This window comes from Neovison vison, chromosome 7 (assembly GCF_020171115.1).
Source record: "Neovison vison isolate M4711 chromosome 7, ASM_NN_V1, whole genome shotgun sequence".
NCBI classification, from domain to species: Eukaryota; Metazoa; Chordata; class Mammalia; order Carnivora; family Mustelidae; genus Neogale; species Neogale vison.
In genome coordinates, this window is record NC_058097.1 from 17,808,490 (window position 1) to 17,831,351 (window position 22,862).

General features: G+C 49.2%; 2 protein-coding genes across 8 annotated transcripts; one reads left to right on the plus strand and one right to left on the minus strand.

Annotated features, from left to right (window-relative positions):
• The first annotated feature begins 19 nt into the window (after positions 1–19).
• On the plus strand, positions 20–7,563 carry CENPT (centromere protein T). Of its 3 annotated transcripts, none has more exons than XM_044255919.1 (13): positions 20–132; positions 1,666–1,756; positions 1,864–1,951; positions 2,053–2,149; positions 2,257–2,393; positions 2,517–2,553; positions 2,975–3,123; positions 3,767–3,967; positions 4,263–4,571; positions 4,839–4,929; positions 5,720–5,896; positions 5,983–6,087; positions 7,332–7,563. In XM_044255919.1, exons 1-13 carry the CDS (start codon positions 20–22, stop codon positions 7,345–7,347), a joined length of 1,611 nt encoding a protein of 536 aa, XP_044111854.1. In that variant the 3' UTR covers positions 7,348–7,563. The 3 variants fall into 3 exon arrangements, with proteins under 3 accessions (XP_044111854.1, XP_044111852.1, XP_044111853.1); XM_044255917.1 differs by lacking the exon at positions 7,332–7,563 and adding an exon at positions 6,165–6,374; XM_044255918.1 differs by lacking the exon at positions 7,332–7,563 and adding an exon at positions 6,165–6,374 and having other exon boundaries at positions 3,767–3,862.
• On the minus strand, positions 6,546–22,728 carry TSNAXIP1 (translin associated factor X interacting protein 1). 5 transcript variants are annotated; one of them, XM_044255912.1, is made up of 16 exons: positions 22,462–22,728; positions 19,292–19,391; positions 12,335–12,447; positions 12,061–12,187; positions 10,755–10,848; positions 9,952–10,148; positions 9,556–9,691; positions 8,750–8,919; positions 8,523–8,682; positions 8,316–8,446; positions 8,057–8,179; positions 7,774–7,926; positions 7,564–7,673; positions 7,229–7,355; positions 6,995–7,101; positions 6,546–6,786 (listed from the first exon to the last, which is right to left on the minus strand). In XM_044255912.1, the coding sequence occupies exons 1-16, from the start codon at positions 22,506–22,508 to the stop codon at positions 6,546–6,548; spliced, it is 2,136 nt and encodes a 711-aa protein (XP_044111847.1). In that variant the 5' UTR covers positions 22,509–22,728. The 5 variants fall into 5 exon arrangements, with proteins under 5 accessions (XP_044111847.1, XP_044111848.1, XP_044111851.1 ...); XM_044255914.1 differs by having other exon boundaries at positions 6,690–6,724; XM_044255913.1 differs by lacking the exon at positions 19,292–19,391.
• Between the last annotated feature and the right edge of the window lie 134 nt (positions 22,729–22,862).

Consider the following 22,862-nt stretch of genomic DNA (forward strand, 5'->3'; position numbering starts at 1 on the left):
GAGGCGGATGGCTGAGGCGATGGCGGAGCACTACAACCGCGACAGCGAGCCTACGACGCGCACGCTCTTGCGGCGCGTGCTGGATACTGCGGATACGCGCACCCCGCGGCGACGCCGGAGTGCTAGAATTGGGTATGGCGGGGAGCTGCCCGAGCGTGTGAGCAGCCATAGGGATTAGGGGGTCAGACCTCAGCAGGATCCAGGGCAGACCCTGTTTGGAGAGGGAAACGGAGTCTCGGAGAGCCTCAGGGCCCAGGGTTCTGAGAACTGGGTCCACCGCTTACCGGGTTCGGGTCAGCTGTTTCTGTCCCCACCAGCGAGACTCAAGGCTGCCAGTTCTCAGGACTACAGAGCTCAACTCTGCTCGCGTCTTTGGGTATTTTTGCTTCTGGGCGCTCAGAATCTGGCCTTTTGTCCTGTTCTCTGGGCAACATCTTCCCAGGCGTCTTCCCTGAACTGCTTCCTCTATGGTCCCCACCGTTTCCTGCACATTCAGTTCCCTTTCCCTGTAGCTCCCAGCTGGAAGATGGGAAAGGAGGTAGAGAGCACAGCCTGGGCAGAATTCTGGAGGCAGGAAATAGAAAGATGCTTTGCTAGAGAGCAGGGAATTTGGCCTGACCTCCTGGTAGTATCAGTGGATGAGGGCTATGGTGAGCTCTTGGTGCAGAGGGTGTGGAAATTTGTATCTGCCAGACTGGGGCAGTGCAGTTTTTGTTTTTGTTTTGTTTTAAGATTTTATTTATTTATTTGACAGATCACAGGTAGGCAGAGAGGCAGGCAGGGGCGGGGAGGGGAAAAGCAGTCTCCCCGCTGAGAAGAGAGCCGGATGCGGGCCTCCAAACCAGGAACCTGAGATCATGACCAGAGCCGAAGGTAGAGGCTTAATCCACTGAGCCACCCATGCACTCCAGTGCAGTTCTTTTATAGGCCCTTGGGACGCTATTCACTGTAGGTTTTTTTTTTTTTTTTAAGACTTTTTTTTTTTTTTTTTTTATTTCACAGACATAGGCAGAGAGGCAGGTGGAGAGAGAGGGGGAAGCAGGCTCCCCGCGGAGCCAGAGAGCCCGATGCAGGGCTCAATCCCAGGACCCTGGGATCATGACCTGAGCCGAAGGCAGAGGCTTTAACCCACTGAGCCACCCAGGCACCCCTCACTGTAGGTTTTAGACCTATAATTGATAAGGTGGGAGTTGTGCCTTGGGAATCTGAGAGGGACTGGAATGAAGGGCTGGAGTGACCAATGTAGAAGTTGCTGTGAAACCCTGGCAAGTACTTAAAAGGTTTCCAAATATTTAAATATCCTTCTTGACTTGTTATTTTAATGTCAGGAATTAAAATAATTAATTAATAAATAATTAATTTTAACTCTTCTAAGTGCTCCTCTTGTTACTTCTAACAGAGCCAGTTCTGTAAAGCTTTCCTCAGCCCCTGCCTCTGGCTGGATCATTATAGTCCTTCTTTCTTCCCATATTCCTTAGGTTCCCCTCATCCACAGAATTGTTGACACAACAATTGCAACAGAGGCTGTGAGAGGGGCAAGTGGTTTCTGGGTCCCTGGCCTTGAGGGAAAAGGGCTTCAGGCTAAATTCCCTGATAAAAGCACATCTCTGCATCCCCTAGTTCCCCCCTCCCTACTTAACTTAAGAGCTATTGATCTTTACACAGTGCCCAGAAAGCTCTACTTGAAACACCTTCCTCTAGGAGGCTGAGCACCCCAACAAAGATGAATGTGAGGCGAGGTTCCCATAGAGCTAGGGTAAGTGCCCAGCCCACTGACCACTACAGGGCTCTTGCTGCCTTCAGGGGGCTTGAGGGAATCTCAAGGCAAAGGAACGGACTGACTCCCTTGTTGCTTTTACCCAGTCTATTGGCAGATTGGCCCATGTTCATACCAGTGGGAACCTGGAGGAACAGACACCCCGGACTCTGCTGAAAAACATAATTCTAACTGGTGAGTAACTTGCTGATCAGGGTTAGACACCAGTCCCTTGGTATCCCTCATTCAGTGCAGCCTGCCCTGCCAACTCTGCCCTTTGCTTGCTGTCTCTGCAGCCCCAGAATCTTCCATCATGACGCCAAAATCTGTGGTGAAGCCAGTGCCGACACCGCAAGTGGTCCGGTCCTCTAGACAGGAAAGCAGTCGGGGCAGGTGCACAGTGAATTCTTCCCTTGCACTGGGCTGTTGGGCAGCTCTGAGGGCCCCAGAAGCCAGTGTTGGGCTTCCTGGCCTGTCTGAGATAAGTTCCATCCTTGTAGCCTGGAGCTGCAACTTCCTGAGCTTGAGCCCCCCACAACCCTGGCTCTAGGTCTTCTGGCTCCTGGCAGGAAGAAGCAGAGGCTGAGATTGTCAGTGTTTCAGCACGAAATGGACCAAGAACTGCCTCTCTCCCAAGGTAAGACCCTGAACACCATCTTTGGCCACCCTCTCTTGCCCTCTAGAGAGGCTGATGAGGTCTGAGAGAGGGCTCTCGTGAGCCTGGAAACTTACCATGGTTTCTTTTTAAATTCTCTAGCAGAGCCTCGTGGGAATGCCAGTGCCTCCTCCCTCACCAGGTGCTGTTGCCTATCCTGGGGTTGGTGGAAAGGCTAGGAGAGGGAGCTATTGATTGGGATGGAATCTGGCTATACTGATCCCTGCAAGTTTTAGCTTTCTGGCATCATGGCTCTGTTCTAAGAGATGAGATCCCCAGGGCAGATGGGGGAATTCCCTTGAAAATTGGGCCTTAGGGCGCCTGGGTGGCTCAGTGGGTTAAGCCTCTGCCTTCGGCTCAGGTCATGATCTCGGGGTCCTGGGATCGAGTCCCGCATCGGGCTCTCTGCTGGGTGGGGAGCCTGCTTCCTCCTCCTCTCTCTCTCTGCCTGCCTCTCTTGTGATCTCTGTCTGTCAAATAAATAAATAAAATCTTTAAAAAAAAAAAAAGAAAATTGGGCCTTAGATACCTAACTTTCTTTTGTGCCTCCTCCCTCCCACCAGCTCCCTCAGTTTGACCTTTGCCACGCCTCTCCAACCACAGTCAGTACAGAGGCCTGGCTTGGCTCGCAGACCTCCTACCCGCCGAGCTGTAGATGTGGGTGCATTTTTGCAGGATCTGCGAGAGACTTCTTTGGCCTTGGCTTCTCCGGGTAAGGCTGAGATTTCCCTCTCCCACACACCGCCCCCCCCCCCCGAAGGAGGTGCTACTGAGTCCAGGATTACTCCTCTCTCTGTCAGGTCAAGGACAGTGAGCAAGCTTGCTAGTAGATCTATGAGGAGTTTCTGCTTTCTTTCTCCAAGGTCCATGTTTTAGTGGTCTTGGGCCATCTTTAGTAGTCTTGGGCCCAGTATCTTCTAGGATCCCATATTCCCGAGAAGCTACAGGGCTGAGGGTAGGAAGGGTGTGGTGTGGTGGCTGGAACTTCTTGGGAGATAGCTAACGGTCAGGTTTCAGGAGCAGCTGGCCAGTCAGGACTGACCAGGCAGCCTGATTCCAGGAAACAAGTCAGGTTCACTAGATAGATTAAGAGGAGGGTTCTTAGTAGAGTGAGAAGTGTAGAGGCATAGGTGAGCAGTTTTGGTGAGACAAGCTGTGGAGGGTGGGAATGCCAGACTAAGAAGCAGGAAGGTAAGCAAAGAGAGCTGTGGAAGGAGGTAAGTCTTAGAATACTAGGAAGTTTTTTTGGAAGGCCACCTGGGGCAGACTCATGGGGTCTGCTGCCCAGGCCCTGGTGACTGGTTAGCAGCAGATGGGCCTGGAATACAGAGTGTCAACTGGCCTTTCATTTCCAGGTGACAGCCTCAGAACCCCTGTTGCCACCCTGCCAACGGATACCGTGTTGGAGGACACTCAGCCCTTCTCCCAGCCCTTGGTTGGCCATTCCCCCAGTGTGTACCACTCCCTGCCCTTTCTCTCTCACACTGAGGCGGAAAATGCTGAGAGGGCTGTCAGTCGTAGGACACAGAGCAGTGGGTCTAGGCTGCAGAACCACAGTGAGTATGTGGAGCACATAGCCCAGAAATAAGCCTTGGATGAAAACTGGCACTGGTGCTTTTCCCTCCTCAGGCCTGTATGTGTGCCCTGCAGAGTCCCCTGGGTATTGGTTCCTCTTACATGTCAGAGCAGAGTTGGTTTTGGACTAAGATACTCCAAACAAGTACCCTGGGTCTGCTTCTGGACATTTTTCCTTAGTGAGCTAGATTGGGTTTATTACACTACCCTTATTCTTCTCAGAGCTATAGCCTTGGGCTACTGCTTCTCGAACCTATATTCTCTCCCTTGATTCAGATCCTGGAAAACCAGCTCAACTTCTGGCAGGAAAGGCAAAGAAAATTGATGTCCTTGCTGTGAGCCTCCCAAACAATAGCAGTGCTATCTCTGGAGAAGATAGAGTAGAGCCCTTACAGAATGGAGTTGGCGAGGAGGCAGAGGAAAGGATGGAGGAAAGTTTGAGTGTGAGTGAAGTGATGGGCTCAACAGGAACACAAGGTTCTGTCAGGACAGAAAAGTCTAAGGGACATGGAGAAATGACTGAAGCTCTTGAGGCCAAGGAGCCAGAAGGATCTTCAGAAGATGAGGACATCTCTGGCAGGACAGGTAAAGAGCCCAATGCAGGCACAAGGGAGTAAATGGTTGACTGTGTTCAGGTTAGCTGTGTTCAGTCTCTAATCTGAGGAGTTGTACCCTTGGGTTTTGTTTCTGGGAACAAGTGGTGTTGGGTCAGGGACACTCTGAGGGGCCCATTGTTTGACTGACCAGAGCTAGATAGGGCTCTTGAGGAACAGGACAAGGAACCTGTGGGCCTTAACAGTGGGTTGAGATAGTCAAGCCTGAGCCCCCTCTAATCCTGCACTTTCTCTACAGCAAGTCCAGAGTTGGCCTCCAGCACCACTGAGTTTCTTCAGGCCAGGCAACCTCAGTTTCTTGAGCCAGCCCCACCGCCTACCACTACAGTGTAAGATCCCATGACCTTGTACTGTCTGGACCTCTTGGGAAGGGGGCAGGCTTCTGAGCTTGGCACGGAGCACCAAAGAGTTATCCCCCTTCCTGTTGATATGCAGATGATCACTCAAGAGAGCACCCTGAGGTGGGCTGGGTGGGGCTCACTGAGTACCTGTGTTGTCCTAGTGCATGCTTCTAGGTTCTTAGAGGAAGCTGGGTAGGGGAAGTGCCTAAGTCAGTATATAGTCAGAGAAGGCTTCCTGGGGGATGATTAGCAGAATCGGATAGGCAGCAACAGGCTGAGGGGAATGTCCATGCAAAGGCCTGAGGGTCAAGGGCCTGAGCAAGTACTAGCTTATACAAGGAGTCTAGACTGGGACTCTGGGTCCTGATTGGAGGATCAGGGCCACAGGGAAAGACCAGGCCTCTGTGTGGCCCTCGGTCCCCACTGCCCCCCAGCAGATAGTTAGAGCTATTTGTCCAGGTTAGCCAAGGAGCACATGGGCCCTAGTCTTCACAGGAGCTAATAAGACTTGTTTTTGAGGCACACCTGGGTGGCTCAGTGGGTTAAGCTTCTGCCTTCGACTCAGGGGGGCCCTGGGATCAAGCTCTGCATCGGGCTCTCTGCTCAGCGGGGAGCCTGCTTCCCCTCATCTCTCCGCCTGCCTCTCTGCCTACTTGTGACCTCTCTCTCTCTCTGTCTAATAAATAAATTAAATCTTAAAGAAAAAAAGAAAAGACTTGTATTTGATTAGGGGCCACTTTGGGCAGCATTTTAGCTAACTATCCACTCCTGCCCCCAGCTTATCTTCAGAGCCTCTGGAGCCTCTACCGACCAGGCATCCCCCCAGGGCCCGAACCCATGGCTCCAGGCCCCGTCAAGATCCCCACAAGACTGGATTAAGCCACTATGTGAAACTCTTTAGCTTCTATGCTAAGATGCCCATGGAGAAGAAGGCTCTTGAGATGGTGGAGAAGTGGTGAGTCCTGGACACACAGGGTGGGGAGAGGAGGCCCTCAGATCATCAATAGACTGTTGAGTCTTTTACCCCAACCCTTTTGGCAGCCTGGACAAGTATTTCCAGCATCTTTGTGATGACCTGGAGGTATTTTCTGCTCATGCTGGCCGCAAGACTGTGAGGCCAGAGGACCTGGAACTGTTGATGCGACGGTAAGTGGGCAGAAGCAGGGAGGTGCTGGGCGTGGGAGTGCTGGCCCTGATTCTATCTCTATCCCCCTCTGCTACAGGCAGGGCCTGGTCAACGACCAAGTCTCCCTGCATGTGCTTGTGGAGCGGCATCTGCCCCTGGAGTACCGGCAGCTGCTCATCCCTTGTGCATTCAGTGGCAACTCTGTCTTCCCTGCCCAATAGTGGCCAGGCCTCAACACCCTAGGCGGGGACTGGTCCACCTATTCTTCCAGATCTCCTCCCCACCTCCCCAGTATCAATAAAGTGTCACAAACAGAATGTGCTGTGTTTTGGTATATATCCTGGGGCCAGCCAGGCCAGGATCAATTCAACACCTTCCCTCCCCTCAACTCCCCAACATAACCTGGAGAACAGGTTCAGACAAATAATTTTATACGAAAAGTCAGAGGTTAGCAGCACTAAGGCTGCCCACAGTGGCCCTAGCTTGTAGGCTCCTGCTCTCGAGACCCCATGCGCCTGATGTCAGTCATCTGAAGCCGTTCCAGGGCAATCTTGAGCCGTACCACAATGCCTTCTTCCTTCTCTTCACCCTCCTCAGGCAGTTCTGTCATGGGGAGCTGGAAGGCCCGGCTCAAGTAGCCATTTAGGGTCTGCTTATCTAGCCCGGGATCAATGTTCATCAGGGCTTCACGTAGCCTGGGTAGGGTTACTTCATCATAGCTACCCCCACAAAGAAAGAGAGGTAGGCCTTGACCTCTCCTTTCTGCACCCCAGACCCCCAAGGTGTCCTCTGCTGAACTTGAGTTGTATATAGTGCCCAGCAGCAAGCTCAGCAGTGCAGAGGGAGACCCAAGGCCTTGAGATGCCACCCTGTGGCATAGGGACTTGCCTATGGCTAAGTGGGCCTAAGGGCTCAGGAGTTACTCACAGTTCTAGGCCCAGTTCCTGTTTTAGTTCCTGTAGGTATTCATCCTTTTCATCCACGTACTGTTCCCACAGCTTTTGTACAAAGGGCATACTCTGGCCCTCTTCATCCTGGGAGGGGCCACAAGGCAGGGTGAGAACACATTAGTTGGGGTCCAGGTCCAGCAGAAGCTAGGGCAGGGCTCGGCAAGTTCCTGGACAACCCCTGCCCAACACATACAGATATAGAGGTGGGTACCTCTATGAATAACGAGCGGTAGTTCAGCAAGTCTGCATTGCTGCTGTTGGGATGCCAGCCTCCTGCCTCCATCAACTCCTGAATTTTCTCTTCCTTCTTGAAGGGGAAGTTGCTCTTGAGGACAGTGCTGTTGGGAGACACAAGGGCCAAGAGACCTGGCTGAGGCCTGCTCACCCATCTTCCTGTACCCCTCTGCCAGCCCCAACAGTGCTCAAAATGGACAAGTGTTGAGGCTGTGAGCCCTTCCTGCCAGGCTCCCCTTTCCCCTGCATATCTGGGAGCCTGGCCAGAAGAAATGTTGGACAGGAGTTTGGATAGCTGGACCAGACTCTCACCTTAAGTTCTCCATGGTTATCACCCCCTCATTCTGACTGTCAGCATTTGTCATCTCCTTCAGCAGCTGTGCCACTGTCTCCTTTTGCTTGATGTATACACTCTCACTCCTCTACAGGGAAGGAAGCATTGACTAATTTGCTGCTTCCTGGAGTGGTAGCAATAGAGCTGGCCTATGCCTGGGACAAAGGGAGGGCCAGCCCCAACCTCACCTTTCCCATCAAGACTGCATAGAACTGACTCATGACCTCATTAGAGCGGAAGAGCTTGATATTTTCAAAAATGGTGTAAGCCCAAGCCATGGCTTCACTAGGTCCAAAGCGATGCTCCAGGAAACTGAAGAAGAAATCTGGGAATTTCTCTTTCTGTGGGTGGGAGATGATTGTTTGGTAAGCCTAACCCATGGTGGGTTGGCCCTTCTCTCTAACACCCCAGTGGAACCCGGTGGAAGACTCTCAAGGCCATACCAAGCCAAAATGGCCCATGAGATCTGACCTCCTCAACAAGACGTTGTTTCCAGGCATCCTTGAGGAGGTTTATCACATCCTTCTTGCTTGGCTTCTTGTTCTCCACAAAGCCATCATATCGAAGGAAAGGAGGGATGGCTTCCCCATAGCCCTGGAAAGGAGAGTGTCAGATCATCTCTGGGCCCAGGGAGAGCCCCAGATGGTTCCCCCAGAACCTCAAGTCTTAGTGGCAAGGCCTGGCTGTTCTGAATCTGGCCTCAAACCTCCTAAGCCCCAGGGACCCCTACCAGACCAGGAAAGAAGTCTTTCTCCCGGAGCAGCCCCTCGCCAATCTCCTCCAGGAGTACATCCACCAGCTGGTCGCTGTTCTTGCCCTCAGCCAGCTTTTGCCAGCGATCTGGGCCTCCAGCCACCACATCTGCATGTGGAAAGAGGGAGCTGGAGTTCAAATCACATCCTTGAGCAGTCCCTGGGAGCACAATGGCCATCATTACCTTCGCACTTGCTCCAGTCAGGCCGTGGCGTAGAGGTACGCTGGATCTCCTGGAGCTCAGAATGAAACTGGTCCCGCTCTTTCAGTGTGGTCATGTGCAACTGCAGCAATATCTCGTGCTCCTTGCAGACCTCTTCATAGTCACTTCTCAGGCTGTCCAGCTGTGGAACAGCTTGTTACCTACCTATGTGACCCTACCTTGCCCTACCCACCCACCAGTACCTATACCTGCTCCTGCAGATCCTTGTTGGTCTTCTCCTGCATTTCAAAGTCCCTCCTGGGCACCACATCTCCAAAGTTGGCCTTCATGGTGTTGAGTTCCATCTGCGTGCGGGTCAGGTCTTGCCGGGCCATCTTCAGAGCCAGTGTTAACTTCACGGGGTCCTCCCCCCAGATGCCTGCCAGAGTACCCGCCATCTTGTGTTACCCTGGCTCCAGAGCATGTAGCCCAGGGCAGGTTTAGAGTGTCCCTTGGGGCCTGGTCCCAGGTCCTTTTCTCCCTGATTGGGAAGCCCTGGGCCTTTCCCAGAGTGCTAACAGCTTAGAACTTAAGGCTTAAATAGAGAAGCCCAGGACATGGTGTACCAGGCCTGTCCTGCTCTCAGGGAATCCAGGCTGTCCCAGCAGGCCACAATGGCTTCCTACTTAAACAATGAGTCTATGATTCTCAGTTCAGCTCAAAAGATCCATAGACCCGGGCAGCAGCAGGAACATCCCCACTTTGTGAATGGGCATGGATGAACAGACATTAAGAGAGTTGAATGAGGGGCGCCTGGGTGGCTCAGTGGGTTAAGCCGCTGCCTTCGGCTCAGGTCATGATCTCAGGGTCCTGGGATCGAGTCCCGAATTGGGCTCTCTGCTCAGCAGGGAGCCTGCTTCCCTCTCTCTCTCTGCCTGCCTGTCTACTGTGATCTCTCTCTGTCAAATAAATAAATAAAATCTTTAAAAAAAAAATGAGAGTTGAATGAATAGGGATGAGTGGCGAGACTCCTCTCTAGTACCTCCTCAGTGGAGAGAAACCACCTCAGGCTTACCTGGGGACTGGGCTAGTGACATGTCCTCCCTCTGGTACCGCAGCTCATTCAGGTCTGCAATGAGGATCTTGCGGGCATCTCGCTCGCTGAGGTAGCGCAGGTACTCCTCAGCTAAATTCTTTCTCAGTTTGGATACCTATTGGGAAGGTGGCTGTGAGGTCAGGGGCTATACATAGCTAGCCATCAAAGGGCATGGGATGGGTGCTGAGTGGCCCCATCAGGGCCTGGAAACAGGAAAGTTGGAGGGAGAAGGAGACAAGGTGGCCAATCAGTATATCAATCCAGGCAGCAGGGTAGAGAGTTAGGGAGTCACCTTAGTGCCCAGGGCCTCAGATCACCCCTGGGGTGGGGGCAGCAGAAATTCAGGGAGTTGGTCATCACACTACTCCCATTCACCTCGCTCTGCAATGAGATCTTCTCCTCGTTCTTTTTGTCAATGAGTTTTAGCAAATTCATCTTCTCTCTCTTCAGCATGGAGATTTCATATCTCTCCTCAGCCCTCATGGCCAGGATTTTCTCATTGCAGTCCTCATTCACAGTGACAAGCTTGGCCTTCAGGGGCTCCAGAGCCCGAATCTTCTCCCTCTGGTAGGCTAGGCAGGGACAGGTGGGAGACTCCCTTTGGGACCATAGAAAACAGTCAGGAGACACTGATCCTAAGGTCACAGTGGGTGGCTATGTCTTGCAAACTCCAGGAGTCTACGCATATGCCTTGTTCAAAGCATGGACCCTGTTTAATGCTTTCCTGCATTTGCCTTTTTCCCCTACCCCGGTTTTTTTTTTTTTCTGCATTTGCTTTTAAACCAAAGACAGAGTCTGTCTGAGGAATGGGGTTTCATCTATGCCCTTTCTCCCTACAGCCTTTAGTCCAGCAGCTGTACCATGCCCGGAACCTCCCATGTCTGGTTGGGGAGGCTCATCACTTCCCAGAGGTACTCACTCCCTCCTGGGCTTTACTCTCAATAGTAAAGTTGATTTCTTTCCTACAGATACTGCCTTGTCATGTTTCGCAAGGACAGGAGGTAGTCAGGTGCTCTTATCACACAGGACAGTATAAGCAAAAACAGCTGAGCAACGCTTGGTGACCTCTAGACCCAGTTAGTAGCTGCCCCAATACTTCTGCACAGCCCCAGAAGGTTAGAGTAGGATCTTCTCCATGCCCTCCAGACTGGATCCGGGCACAGAGGCTGCAGTCTTACCCAGCATCACCTCATACGCATTCTTGATGGAGGATAGCAATGGCTTGTATGTTTTAAAGTCCTCTATGAAGAACTCAAAGATTTCTCTGTAAGGCTGGCAAGAAAAGGGGACCTGTCACCTCCTGGCCTTTAGCTGCCACTCTCTTAAGCTTAGAAGTATTGTAGCATGAAGCTGCAAGGTCACCCATATTCAAACAAATCCCCCAGGGCACCACCTGGGTCTCTCAGTGCCAGGAAGCTGAGGGGCAGCTCTTTCCCTCTCAACTGTTCTCTGGAAGTCTCTCCTGACACTATCTCTGAAGTCTGGCAAATAACCTGGGTGAGGGCCACCCTACTCTGGCTCTCCAGGCAGCCAGCCTTCTCCAAGCCCTGTGCCTTAGTTGGCCTCTCGCCTCTTGCTATCTTATAGACCTGTGGAGGCAGGAGGAGATCAAATGCCCCAGCCTTGTATTCAGACCAAAGAGAGGTGTGATTTCCTGTTTCATTTGGACACAGAAGTTTTTGGAGGCAGCATTATGTACTGGAATTAGCACAGGTTCTGGAATCAGTCCTGAGCTTGTAACCCAGCCCTACCACTTCATAGCTATATGTCTTCTCTGAAGTTCTGCTTCCTTAATGAAGTACCTTCAGACTGTGAGGTTGCATTCAAGGCCCCATTCAGGGCCTGGCACACAGATGACACTCAGGAAATGCTTCTGTCAGTAACTAAGTCAGAAGTGAGGGATTCCCTGTCATCATCCTTGTTTGAGCACGAATTAGTATGTATTAGAATCTAATCTGCATCTAGGTTTTTCTAGGTGTCTGGGCTAAGCTCCTCAAGCTTGGGTCTGTCATCCCTAGGCTGGTGAACACTGTGTGACTCCTTCTTGTCCAACTGCCAGAATTCAGGCTCCATTGATTGATGTCCAACAACACATGCTAGTCACTGAAGATCACAGAGCTGAAGGGACTGGAAACAGCATCCAGTCTGCTCACTAACTTTGTCATAGAACATGTTCCCCTTACCAGGAATGGGGAACCCAAAGAGCTGGGAGAGGCTGGTCTCTCCTTTTTTTTTTTTTTTAAATATTTTATTTATTTCTTTGACAGAGGGAGAAGCAGGCTTCCTGCTGAACAGGGAGCCCGATGGGCTCAATCCCAGAACCCTGGGAAGGTGAACTGAGGCCAAAGGCAGACGCTTAAGGACTGAACTATCCAGGTGCCCCGAGACTGGTCTCTCCTGAAGTCTGAATTGCTCAGTCCTAGTGAGTAAGATTTCCTCCCACCTGTTCTCCCACCCTCCCCACAGTTATTCCGTGATTCTAACCTGCAGCCTCAGCTCCTGGGTAGAATCTGTGCTCAGGTCCAGCAGGAGGAGCTCCTTGCGCAGGTAGTTCTCTAGCTGCTCCAGGTACCTTGGCTTAGTAATGCCCAGGGGCTGCTTCTGCCAGCTACTGCAGGGGATGGTGGGATGAGATGTGATGGGCACCCCACAGGGCTCTTACATCATTAGTCTGGGGCAGCACACACTCCCATGCTACCTCTGGATCCAATGTTGGGTCTGTACCAACACATCCACCACGGGGATGACCCCAGCTTACCCTGCTCGTTTCCGATAATCATATGAACAGGGCTTTCGATTATGCAGAATGGTCTGATCAGTGGTGTATGTGGGCCATGGGGACAGTTGGTCACCAATGGAGAACTGACAGGACTGCAGGAAGAGAGGACAGGTGGGGTTACCATGACAACACTTCTCCCTTTCCTAATGCTCCTCTCCATCCTCCTCCCTCTACTTTTTTTTTTTTTTTAGATTGATTTATTTGAGAGAGAGATAAAGAGACCACGCGTGCATGTGCAAGCATGGGGGAAAGGCACAGGGAGAGAATCTCTAGCAGACCCATGCACAGACCCCATGTGGGGCTCGATCCCACCACCCCGAGATCATGACCTGCGCTGAAACCAAGAGTTGGAAACTCAACCAACTGAGCCACCCAGGAACCCTTACTCTTTTTTTTTTTTTAAGATTTTATTTACTTATTTGAGAGAGAGAGTACGTGCATGCATGGGAGAGTCAGAGGGGGAAGGAAAGGGAGAGAGAAAGTCTCAAGCAGGCTCCATGCCAAGTATGGAGCTGGACGAAGTGCTCAATCCCATGATCCTGAGATCATGACCTGAGCCAAAACCAAGGCTCACTTAACAAGTCAGACACTTAACTGCTTAATTAATTGGGCCACCCATGAACCCCACCTCCCTCTATTCTTGATTTTCCCCCCAACATCTCTCTGTCTCTTTTTTAAGTAGGCTTCACACCCAACATGGGGCTTGAACTCATGGTCCTGAGGTCAAGAGTTACATGTCCCACCGAGTGAGCCAGGTACCCCTCCCCAACATCTCTAAATATAGTTCATAATGAAGACCATGGGCCCTAGAGGTAGAGTTTAGGTTAAAAAGCCAGATATCCCTTATTGGCTATGTGACCACAGGCTTAACGGCTCTGAATCTCAGTCTCTGCATTTGTAAAATGGAGTTGGTTTTAGTTCCCATTGCATTATATTAATGTGAGGATGCAGTGAGAAAACGTGAAGTTGGTTTATGCAGACTCAGACACCTCCTTGGAACTCAGTAAAGGTGAGCTATCCTTCTCTTCTGAGGGTATGTCAGTGAGTATTGGATATCTGTACCATGAAAACATGTGAGTACCAATCCGTATCAGCCCTTGCCCCACAGCACAGTCCAGTGACAGACAGAGGAGGGCAGGCCCAGCCCTGTGCCTGGACTGACACTCAGATAGGACTGCAGAGATGCAGCAGGGGTAGCTGTGGACCCTAGGAGGAGATGAGCTGTACCCCCTGAGGGGGGAAGGTGGGAGGGAGTGTCCTGAAGCAGTGGGATCTGATTTTGAACCTTGAGGAGGGGTAGGGAGTGGAAACAGTTAATATGCATAGGCTGTTTTATTTTTTTTAAGATTTTATTTATTTGAGAGAGAGAGAGAGAGAGAGAGAGAAACGGAGATAGCAACAAGATAGTGAGAGGGAACACAAGTAGGGAGGAGAGGGAGAAGTAGGCTCCCTGCTAGGTAGGGAGCCCAATGCAGGGCTAGGTAGGGAGCCCAATGCAGGGCTCAATCCCAGGATCCTGGGATCATGACCTGAGCCGAAGGCAGACGCTTAACCAAGGGTGCCACTCAGCTGCTCCATGGGCTGTTTTGTTTTTTTTTTAAATCTTTTAGTGAAATACTCAAAACTTAGGGGGGGGAAATGAGCCTCTGATCCAGCGAATCTCACCTCTATAGTTCATCCATTCAGTCATCCATTTGTTCGTCAGACATTCCTGGAGCCATAGTACCTTCTCAACCTGCTGGGTTCTAGGGACATGAAGGAAGCTGGGGTATGACGGAGGTGGGACGACAAATGAACTGATGATCGCAAGTCAGTGGGTAGTGACCGAAGCCAATGCAGATTACCAGGAGGGGACAAGACTTGATTGGAAGGGACCAGGGGAAGCTAATCATCTTGTAGGAGGTGGTGATGTCTGTGATGTTCATTCAGTACATAAGAGTACTATATGAGAGGAGCTGAGGTCATTTGGGAGAAGATGTGTGGGTCAGGGTTAGAGGTGGGGCGCAAAGGCATCCTGGGTAGCACCAACACCTCAGGGAAAGGGCAGGTGGTTTAAAGAGCTAGGAATAGGGATGAATGCCCAAGGACAGCAGGCTGCCTGAGGCTGGGACCTGGGGTGGCCAGTGTGGACGGAGACAGGGATGGAGCAGCAGCTTTATGCAGAGGGGCAGTCCTCAAAGCCTTATGACTGTGAAAAAATTGGAAAATTCCTAAATGTCTAGAAATTAGAAAACTCCTAAGTGTCTAAAAATAGAAGCAGTCATGAAATGATTACATAAAGGCCTAACACAGAAATATGCTAATGCTGTATTTCTAAGGGTTAAGTAAAGCCTGAAATTAGGGAATAAGCACAACTAGGTAAAAATGGATGTCCAGAAGAGACAGAAGAAATAACCTAAAAGGTTATCAGAAATTATTATCCTCTAATGATAGGCCATTAGGTAGTTATTTTTCTATAACTGAACATTTTTCAAATTTTCTACAATGCACAAAAATTACTTCCCAATTTAAAAGAAAATTGGGGGTGCCTGGCTGGTTCAATTGGTAGCCCGTGAGACTCTCGATCTTAGCATTGTGAATTCAAGCCCCATGTTGGGGTGTAGAGATTATTTAAAAACAAAATCTTTAATAAAGAAAGAAAGAAAATAAAAGAAAATTGAATTAGAATTCAATGTTGCATTCAATATAAGAGCCCTCTTTGTACCTCTTAAGTATTTGGAAATTTAATAAGAAATTCCTATTTTTCTTGACCCATTAACTTCTTAGAATACAATGTAGTATAGAAATAATGTTGTGGTGTCTGGTTGGCTTAGTTGGGGGAGCATGGGATTCTTGATATCAGGGTCGTAAGTTCAAGTCCCGCATTGGGTGTAGAGATTACTAAAAATAAATAAATAAATAAATAAGAATGTTAAAATTTCACGTTCAAAATGTTTGGGACATGGTCAGAGCAGCACTCGCAAGGTATTTATTTTATTTTTTTAATTTTTTAAAAAATTGAAGTTATTTATTTATTTAATTTTAACTAGGTTCCACACAATGCTAAGATCAAGACCTGAGCTCTAACAAGAGTAAGATGCATCACAGACTGAGCTTCCCAGGCACCCCTTTATTTAGGTAATCTCTACCCCCAATGTGGGGGGTCGAACCCATGACCTTGAGATGAAGTATAGTCTGTTCTACCGACTGAGCCCACCAAGTACCCTGGTATGAATGTATTTATCTATTTATTAAAGGTTTTTTAAAGATTTTATTTATTTGACAGAGAGAGAGAGAAAACACAAGCAGGAGCAGCAGGCACAGGGAGAGGGAGAAGCAGGCTCCCCACTGAGCTGGGAGCCTGACTGCAGGGGCAGGAGGGGCGGGGGAGGGGGGAGCTCCATCCCAGGATCCTAGGATCATGACCTGAGCCCAAGGCAGATGTTTAACTGACTGAGTACTGGGGTGCCAACCCTGGTATTTATTTTAATTGCTTAAAATACTTCTGCTATTATGGCTCAGTGGGTTAAGCCTCTGCCTTCAACTCAGGTCTGATCCCAGGGTCCTGGGATCGAGTCCCACATCGGGCTCCTTGCTCGGCAGGAAGCCTGCTTCACCCTCTGCCCCTGCCTGCCTCTCTGCCTGTGCTCGCTCTCTCTCTCTCTCTCTCTCTGACTAATAAATAAATAAAATCTTAAAAAAGAAAAGAAAAGAAAAGAAAGGTTTAAGCTTTCTTTCTGTTTGTAAAGCGATATGGGATCACCTGGATGGCTCAGTCAGTTAAGTGCCTGACTCTTGATTTCAGCTCAGGTCATGATCTCAGGGTGGTGGGATTGAGCCTACAGCCCCCAGCCCCTTGCCTTGTCCCAGGCTCTGCACTAAGTGCAGAGTCTGCTTGTCCATCTCTCTCTGCTCCTCTCCCCATTGTGCATTCTCTAATTAAAAACAGAAAACAAAAAACAAAAATGGGTGGCTCTGGCAGTTAAGGACGTGCCTTGGGCTCAGGTCATGATCCCAGGGTCCTGGGATCAAGTCCTATGTCGGGCTCCCTGCTTAGCGGGAGCCTGCTTCTCTCTCTCCTCTCTGAATCTGCTATCTCTTGCTATCTCCATCACTATCTGTCTTTCTCTCAAATAAATAAATACAATCTTTTAAAAGATAAATAAAAGCATAAAAAATAAATAAAAGTATAAATAGACAAATTAGAAAAACGAGAAAAGTCAAACTTAAAAATCAAACCAGAAATTTATAGCAGCAATGTCCACAGTAGCCAAACTAGGAAAGAACCTAGATGTCCATCAACAGATGAATGGATAAAGAAGATGTGGTATATATACACAATGGAATACTCTGCAGCCATCAAAAGAAACAAAACCTTGCCATTTGCAACATGTGGATGGAACTAGAGGGTATTATCCTGAGTGAAATAAGTCAATCAGAGAAAGGCAATTATCTCTCTGATATGAGGAATTTGAGAGGCAAGGTGGGGGTTGTGGGGTATAGGGGAGGAAAAAATAAAACAAGATGGGTTCGGGAGGGAGATAAACCATAAGAGACTCTTAATCTCAGGAAACAAACTGAGGGTTGCTGGGGGGTGGGGGGATAGGGATAGGGTAGCTGGATTATGGACATGGGTGGGGGGATTGTGCTATGGTGAGTGCTGTGAAATGTGTAAGCCTGATGATTCACCGAGATGTGCCCCTGGGTTAAATAATACATTATATGTTAAAAAAAAATTAAAAATTTTAAAAAATTAAAAAAAAAATCAAACCAGAAAAAAAAGTGTTTTTGAAATTTGTCAAAATTGATGTGACTTTTTTTTTTTTTGGATGTGATTTTTTTTTTAAAAGATTTTACTTATTTATTTGACAGAGTTCAGAAGTAGGCAGAGAGGCAGGCAGAGAGAGAGAGGAGGAAGCAGGCTCCCCACTGAGCAGAGAGCCAGATGCAGGGGCTCTATCACCAGGACTCTGGGATCATGACCTGAGGTGAATGAAGGCAGAGGCTTTAACCCCACTGAGCCACCCACGCTCCCCTGGATGTGATTTTTATAAAAGTGCCAAGTAACTCTGAAAGACACCTGGGAATTTGTCAAATAAGCACCTGACCCTAGCTAATTAATACGTTTTTCAGACTTTCAAAGGCCAGTCTTTGTGTTCGGTCTGCCCTTCTGTGGAAAGAAAACGTGGTCACCCTACATGGACTCCTGGGCAAATGCGGCTTCCAGGCCTTGGTTATCATTATCCGGTGGCCTCCACCAGTAGGTGGGTGTGAAGAGGTGTTCCCAGGCGCCCCATAATCTCTGCTTTTCCTTGCTGGTGGAAACGGGAAGGGAGGCCACGGTGGTGGGGCGGGGGCGGGGGAGGTTACAGGTCGGCTGGAGGGAACAATGCCCCCTGGTGGTTAAAAATGGCTGTGTTGCGGCTGCACTAAAGGGCTGGGAACCAGCTACACTGCGTGGGTGGCAGCTGAGTGGAGTGGGGAACATGTGCCCCAAGTCCTCCGGTGTTCTGGAGCCGTGGCCCTGCGCTTGGTCTCCGCGAAGAGTCTCACTGAACCCCTTTCCCTCTCTGGAGTCGGGATCCCCATATTGGGAGTCTCCAGTCTAACAATGTGTGGGGCCCATGTGTCCCCAAATTACCCACACAGGACACACACAAAGAAAACCACCACACAGTCCATAAAGCTCCATTGTGAGCTGGAGTTATAAGTTTGCTAAACTGTTTTTTCAAAAAAGTAAAAAAAAATAGGGGCGCCTGGGTGGCTCTGGGTTAAAGCCTCTGACTTCCACTCAGGTCATGATCCCAGGGTCCTGGGATTGAGAGCCCATCATCTGACTCCCTGCTCAGTGGGGAGCCTGCTTCCCCCCTCTCTCTGCCTGCCTCTTTGCTTACTTGTGATCTCTGTCTGTCAAATAAATAAAATCTTTAAAAATTTTTAAAAAATGTGTTTCGTGGGGCGCCTGGGTTAAAGCCTCGGCCTTTGGCTCAGGTCATGATCCCAGGGTCCTGGGATTGAGCTCATCATCTGGCTCTCTGCTCAGCAGGAAGGCTGCTTCCTCCTCTCTCTCTGCCTGCCTCTCTGCCTACTTGTGATCTCTGTTTATCAAATAAATAAATAAAATCTTTTAAAAAAATGTGTTTCTTCATTTGATTCCAATAATGGCTGTTTGCTAATTAAATAATTACAATCCTATGATCATATCAACAAAAACCCAAAAGTACTTAATGAGACAGCATTCATTTTTTTTAAAAAGAAAGCTCTTCACCCAGTCTAAGGCTTGAACTCACCACCCAGAGATCAAGAGTCACATGCTCTACTGACTAAGCCAGCCAGGTGCCCCAAGATAGAGACAACATTCATTTTTATATAAAAACTTAAAAGAACAGGAATGGAGGAAGGACATTTCCTGAGGCTAGTAGAGTCTTTGCTTCCAACCCAGAGCCGGCAACACGAAGTGGGAACATCCCTTCACTCCTGCCTTCACTTATCTACTCACAGCATTATGGAGCTCTCAACATAGGCCTACCACTCAAGCATCCTTTCAGGAACCAGGGCCATACATAAAAAAAGACACAGTCATAGCCCTGAAGGATCTTGGCAGATCTGTGACCATCCCAGCACGTAGCATAATGCCTGGCACATGTCAGGCTGAATGAAAAAATGAGATCCATTCCAGAATGCTGAGCTGCAGGGGAAGCATATCCATGGACATCAGCTGTATCTCTCTCTGCTAGGAGAGGTCTGGATGGGCTTTTCAGGTGAGCTGCAGCCAGTGTGCACACACCTACCTCAGAGTCTGATGGGCCTGGCCTCCATGAGCTGCACTCCCTTAACTGGGGAGAAGCCACTCTGGGAGACGTATTTCAGATGCATGGTGCTTTTGGGTTGCAGAGAGGGAGGCAGATAGGGTCTGAGAATTGACATCAGGCTTTCCAACAAGACATTGGCACTAACCAGCGTCTTCTGTTTCTGAGAAAGCTTGCGATTCTGGGTGTTCTTGATTTCTGTGAGGAAGGAGTCATCTATGGTCCCTCCTGAAGGCCGCATGTGTGTTCTGCACAGAAAAGGGGAAGACAGTGGTAGGTGACAGAGCCCTGTGCCCTGAGTGGGAATAGTACCTCCACCCTTCCTAGATCTACGAGAGAGATGGCCTCTTCTCTCTGTTGCAGATCTAGGCTCTGGGTCTTCCCAGTACTGCCTACAGATTCCCAGAGATGCTGCCAACAAGTTCCTGACCCTGGGCCCAAAACATTTCCCTATATTCCCGGAAACCTTCTCATGCTGAGAATCTCACCAATTCCCCAATTCCTGCAGTGACAGGAAAGCCTCACCATGAGCCCACAAAACTCTGTGGGCTTACACTTTCATTCAGTATTCGGATGAGTTTCATGTTTGTGACTCTGACACATTCTGGGGGTGTCATACCAAAGGCAGGTGCTATAGGACGAGAAGCACAGGGCCAGGGGCTTGTTGCGCCAATTCCTATCTTGCACATACTTACTGGCTGAAGGGCATGGAGCCGACATCTGGGGTTTCAACAGGAACCCCGGGGCAAGTCATTTAACCTCTCTCAGCCTAATTTGCTCAAAAGGAAACAGAGACAAATTCTTTTTTTCTTTCTTTCTTTCTTTCTTTCTTTTTTAAAGACTTTCTTTATTTGAGGGAGAGAGAGAGAGCACATGTGAGCAAGCATGAGCAAGGGGGAGAGGCAGAGGGAGAAGCAGACTCCCTGCTGAGCAGGGAGCCCCTATGGATGCGGGCTTGATCCTGGGACTTGATCCTGGGACTCTGGGATCATTACCCGAGCCAAAGGCATAGGTTCATCTGACTGAGCCACCCAGGCACCCTGGGAAATACACAATCTGAAGGTCCCTTTTAAGAGGATCTGCTGACATATTTGTAGTACTAAGGTCTGGCCTATCCTTCATCATCCTGGCCCTGCTCTAAGGGGAGCTGGAGGAGGACACCCATACTGTGCCTCTAAGGGAAAGAGCTTGGCCCAGTATACATTTCTAAATACTGGTGAAGGATATGGACAGGAATCAATGATATTATGTACTGCTACCAAATTCAGCCTCAGCAATTACATTCTTCTTCTTCTTTCTTAAGATTTTATTTTTAAGTAATCCCTACAGCTAATGTGGGGCCCAAACTCACAAGCTGGAGATAAAAAATCACATACTCCACCAACCAAGCCAGACAGGTACTCCCATTATGCTTCCTTCTTAAAATAGATAAACATTTATTCTCCTGAATCTGTTTCATATCCCTCTCAAACATGACTATATCTTCCTATCATTCCTGTGCTGGGTAATTATACTATTTCTCAAGCCTGTTGTATGGTTCTTGTAGATTCATTTTAGCTCGGCAAATAATTTACTTTTTTTTTTTTTAAAGATTTTTATTTATTTATTTGAGAGAGAGACAGTGAGAGAGAGCACGAGCGAGGAGAAGGTCAGAGAGCGAAGCAGACTCCCCATGGAGCTGGGAGCCCGATGTGGGACTCGATCCCAGGATTCCGGGATCATGACCTGAGCCGAAGGCAGTTGTCCAACCAACTGAGCCACCCAGGCGTCCCTTTTTTTTTTTTTTTAAAGATTTTTATTTATTTATTTGAGAGAGAGACAGTGAGAGAGAGCACGAGCGAGGAGAAGGTCAGAGAGCGAAGCATTTTTTTTTTTTTTTTTTTTGAGAGAGAGTGGAGAGGAAGGACAGAGAGAGAATCTTAAGCAGTCTACATGCCCAGCACAGAACTGATGCGGGGTGGATCCCACAACCCCAAAAATCATGATCTGTGCCAAAATCAAGAGTCAGACACTAACCGATTGAGCCACCGAGGCGCCCCTCCTGACTTTTTTGTAGGCTTTCTTTATTGGGGCAGCAAACCTTGAAGGATTAAAGTTTAGGTAAGATCAGGTTTTTACATTGGTACGATTAGAAGGGAGAAACTATATTCATTGAACATTTGCTGAATACTTAGTATATGCAAGAGCTGCAATGACAGCTTTACTTATTCTAAGTTTTCCCAACAATGTGAAGTGGGTTGTATCCATCCCCATGTCTGAGATACAGAAGCAGAAGCCTAGGACTTTTTTTTTTTTTTAAGATTTTATTTATTTATTTGACAGACAAAGATCACAAGCAGTCAGAGAGGCAGGCAGAGAGAAAGGGAGAAGCAGGCTCCCTGCTGAGCAGAGTCCAACGCGGGGCTCGATCCCAGGACTCTGAGATCATGACCTGAGCTGAAGGCAGAGGCTTAACCCACTGAGCCACTCACATGACCCGAGGCCTGGGACTTAGACTTCTCTGAGTTCCCAAAGCTAGAAAGATATTTAGCCAAATTAAAAAAATTTTTTTAATTAAAAAAAAACATTTTATTTATTCATTTGAAACAGAGAGATAGAGATAAAGATAGAGAGACCATGAGCAGGAGGGAGAGGTAGAGGGAGAAGGAGAAGCCAACTCCCCACCGAGTAGGGAGGCCCACCTGGGGCTGATCGCAGGACCGTGATCATGGATCGCAGGATCATGATCTCAGCCGAAGACATGCTCAACCACCTGAGCCACTCAGGCGCCCCAAGTTTCTGTTTTAATATGTACACTTTGTGGCTTTCCTGGCTAATAGATCTTGTTGTTATATTTTGCAGTGCCCAGAGGCTGCAACCCCTGAATAGACAGCGATTCGACAAGCATCTTTGCCATAAACCAATGGGTGAAGAGGCAGTTTATCCTTGTGGCTAAGAGCTCAGGTTCAGAAGTCTTACATGGCTGGGTTCAAATCCCAGCTCCACCACTTATAAACGTAAGACACATGATCTCTCCAGGCTTCTACTCATTTGTAAAACGGAGATATTACTACCTCATAGAGTTGTGAGGTTAAATGTGCCATATATAAAGCACTTGGTACATAATATATGCTTAACACATGCTGGCTCTTACTAATGATCAAGGGCGCCGGCCCTTTTGCTAGCGCGTAATGTCCTCAGCGGGCTAAGTTAGCCCGGATTCAGTTTCTGCACCACAGATTCTGTGGGGCCTGAAGCCTTGGACAAATGGACAGAGGCATTTCTCTTTATGGAAGCTCTCAAACCCTCCTCTCTACCCTCAGTTCGGCCAGTGCCTACCTCGATGTGGTCGCGAAGCTGGAGGACCGCGGCTTCGGGAAGGCCATGACCCTCAGGCAGCCGGGCAGCCCGCATCCGCCGCCGGCGAAGCTGTGGTAGTGTACAGCCCGTCGCTATGGCGACCAGGCCCCAGCATCCCAGCGGCTGGGGCGGGGTCACGGTTGTGCCACACCCCCGCTCCCCGAGCAGGCAGGCTGGGAGGGAAGCCAATTAGCAAAGGTGGCCTCAGACCCGGGAGTAGGGTCCCCTCAGTCAATCACTACAGTGGATTTGACTCTAGCTATCAGAACTGAGGCGGGGTGATAAACAGAGGCTATGGGGGAGGGCGGCGAACTGAGGGCCTGGATCCGCCTTGCCAGCGGGAATTGTAGTTTTTGGTTTCCCGAAGTCTTGCCGAACAG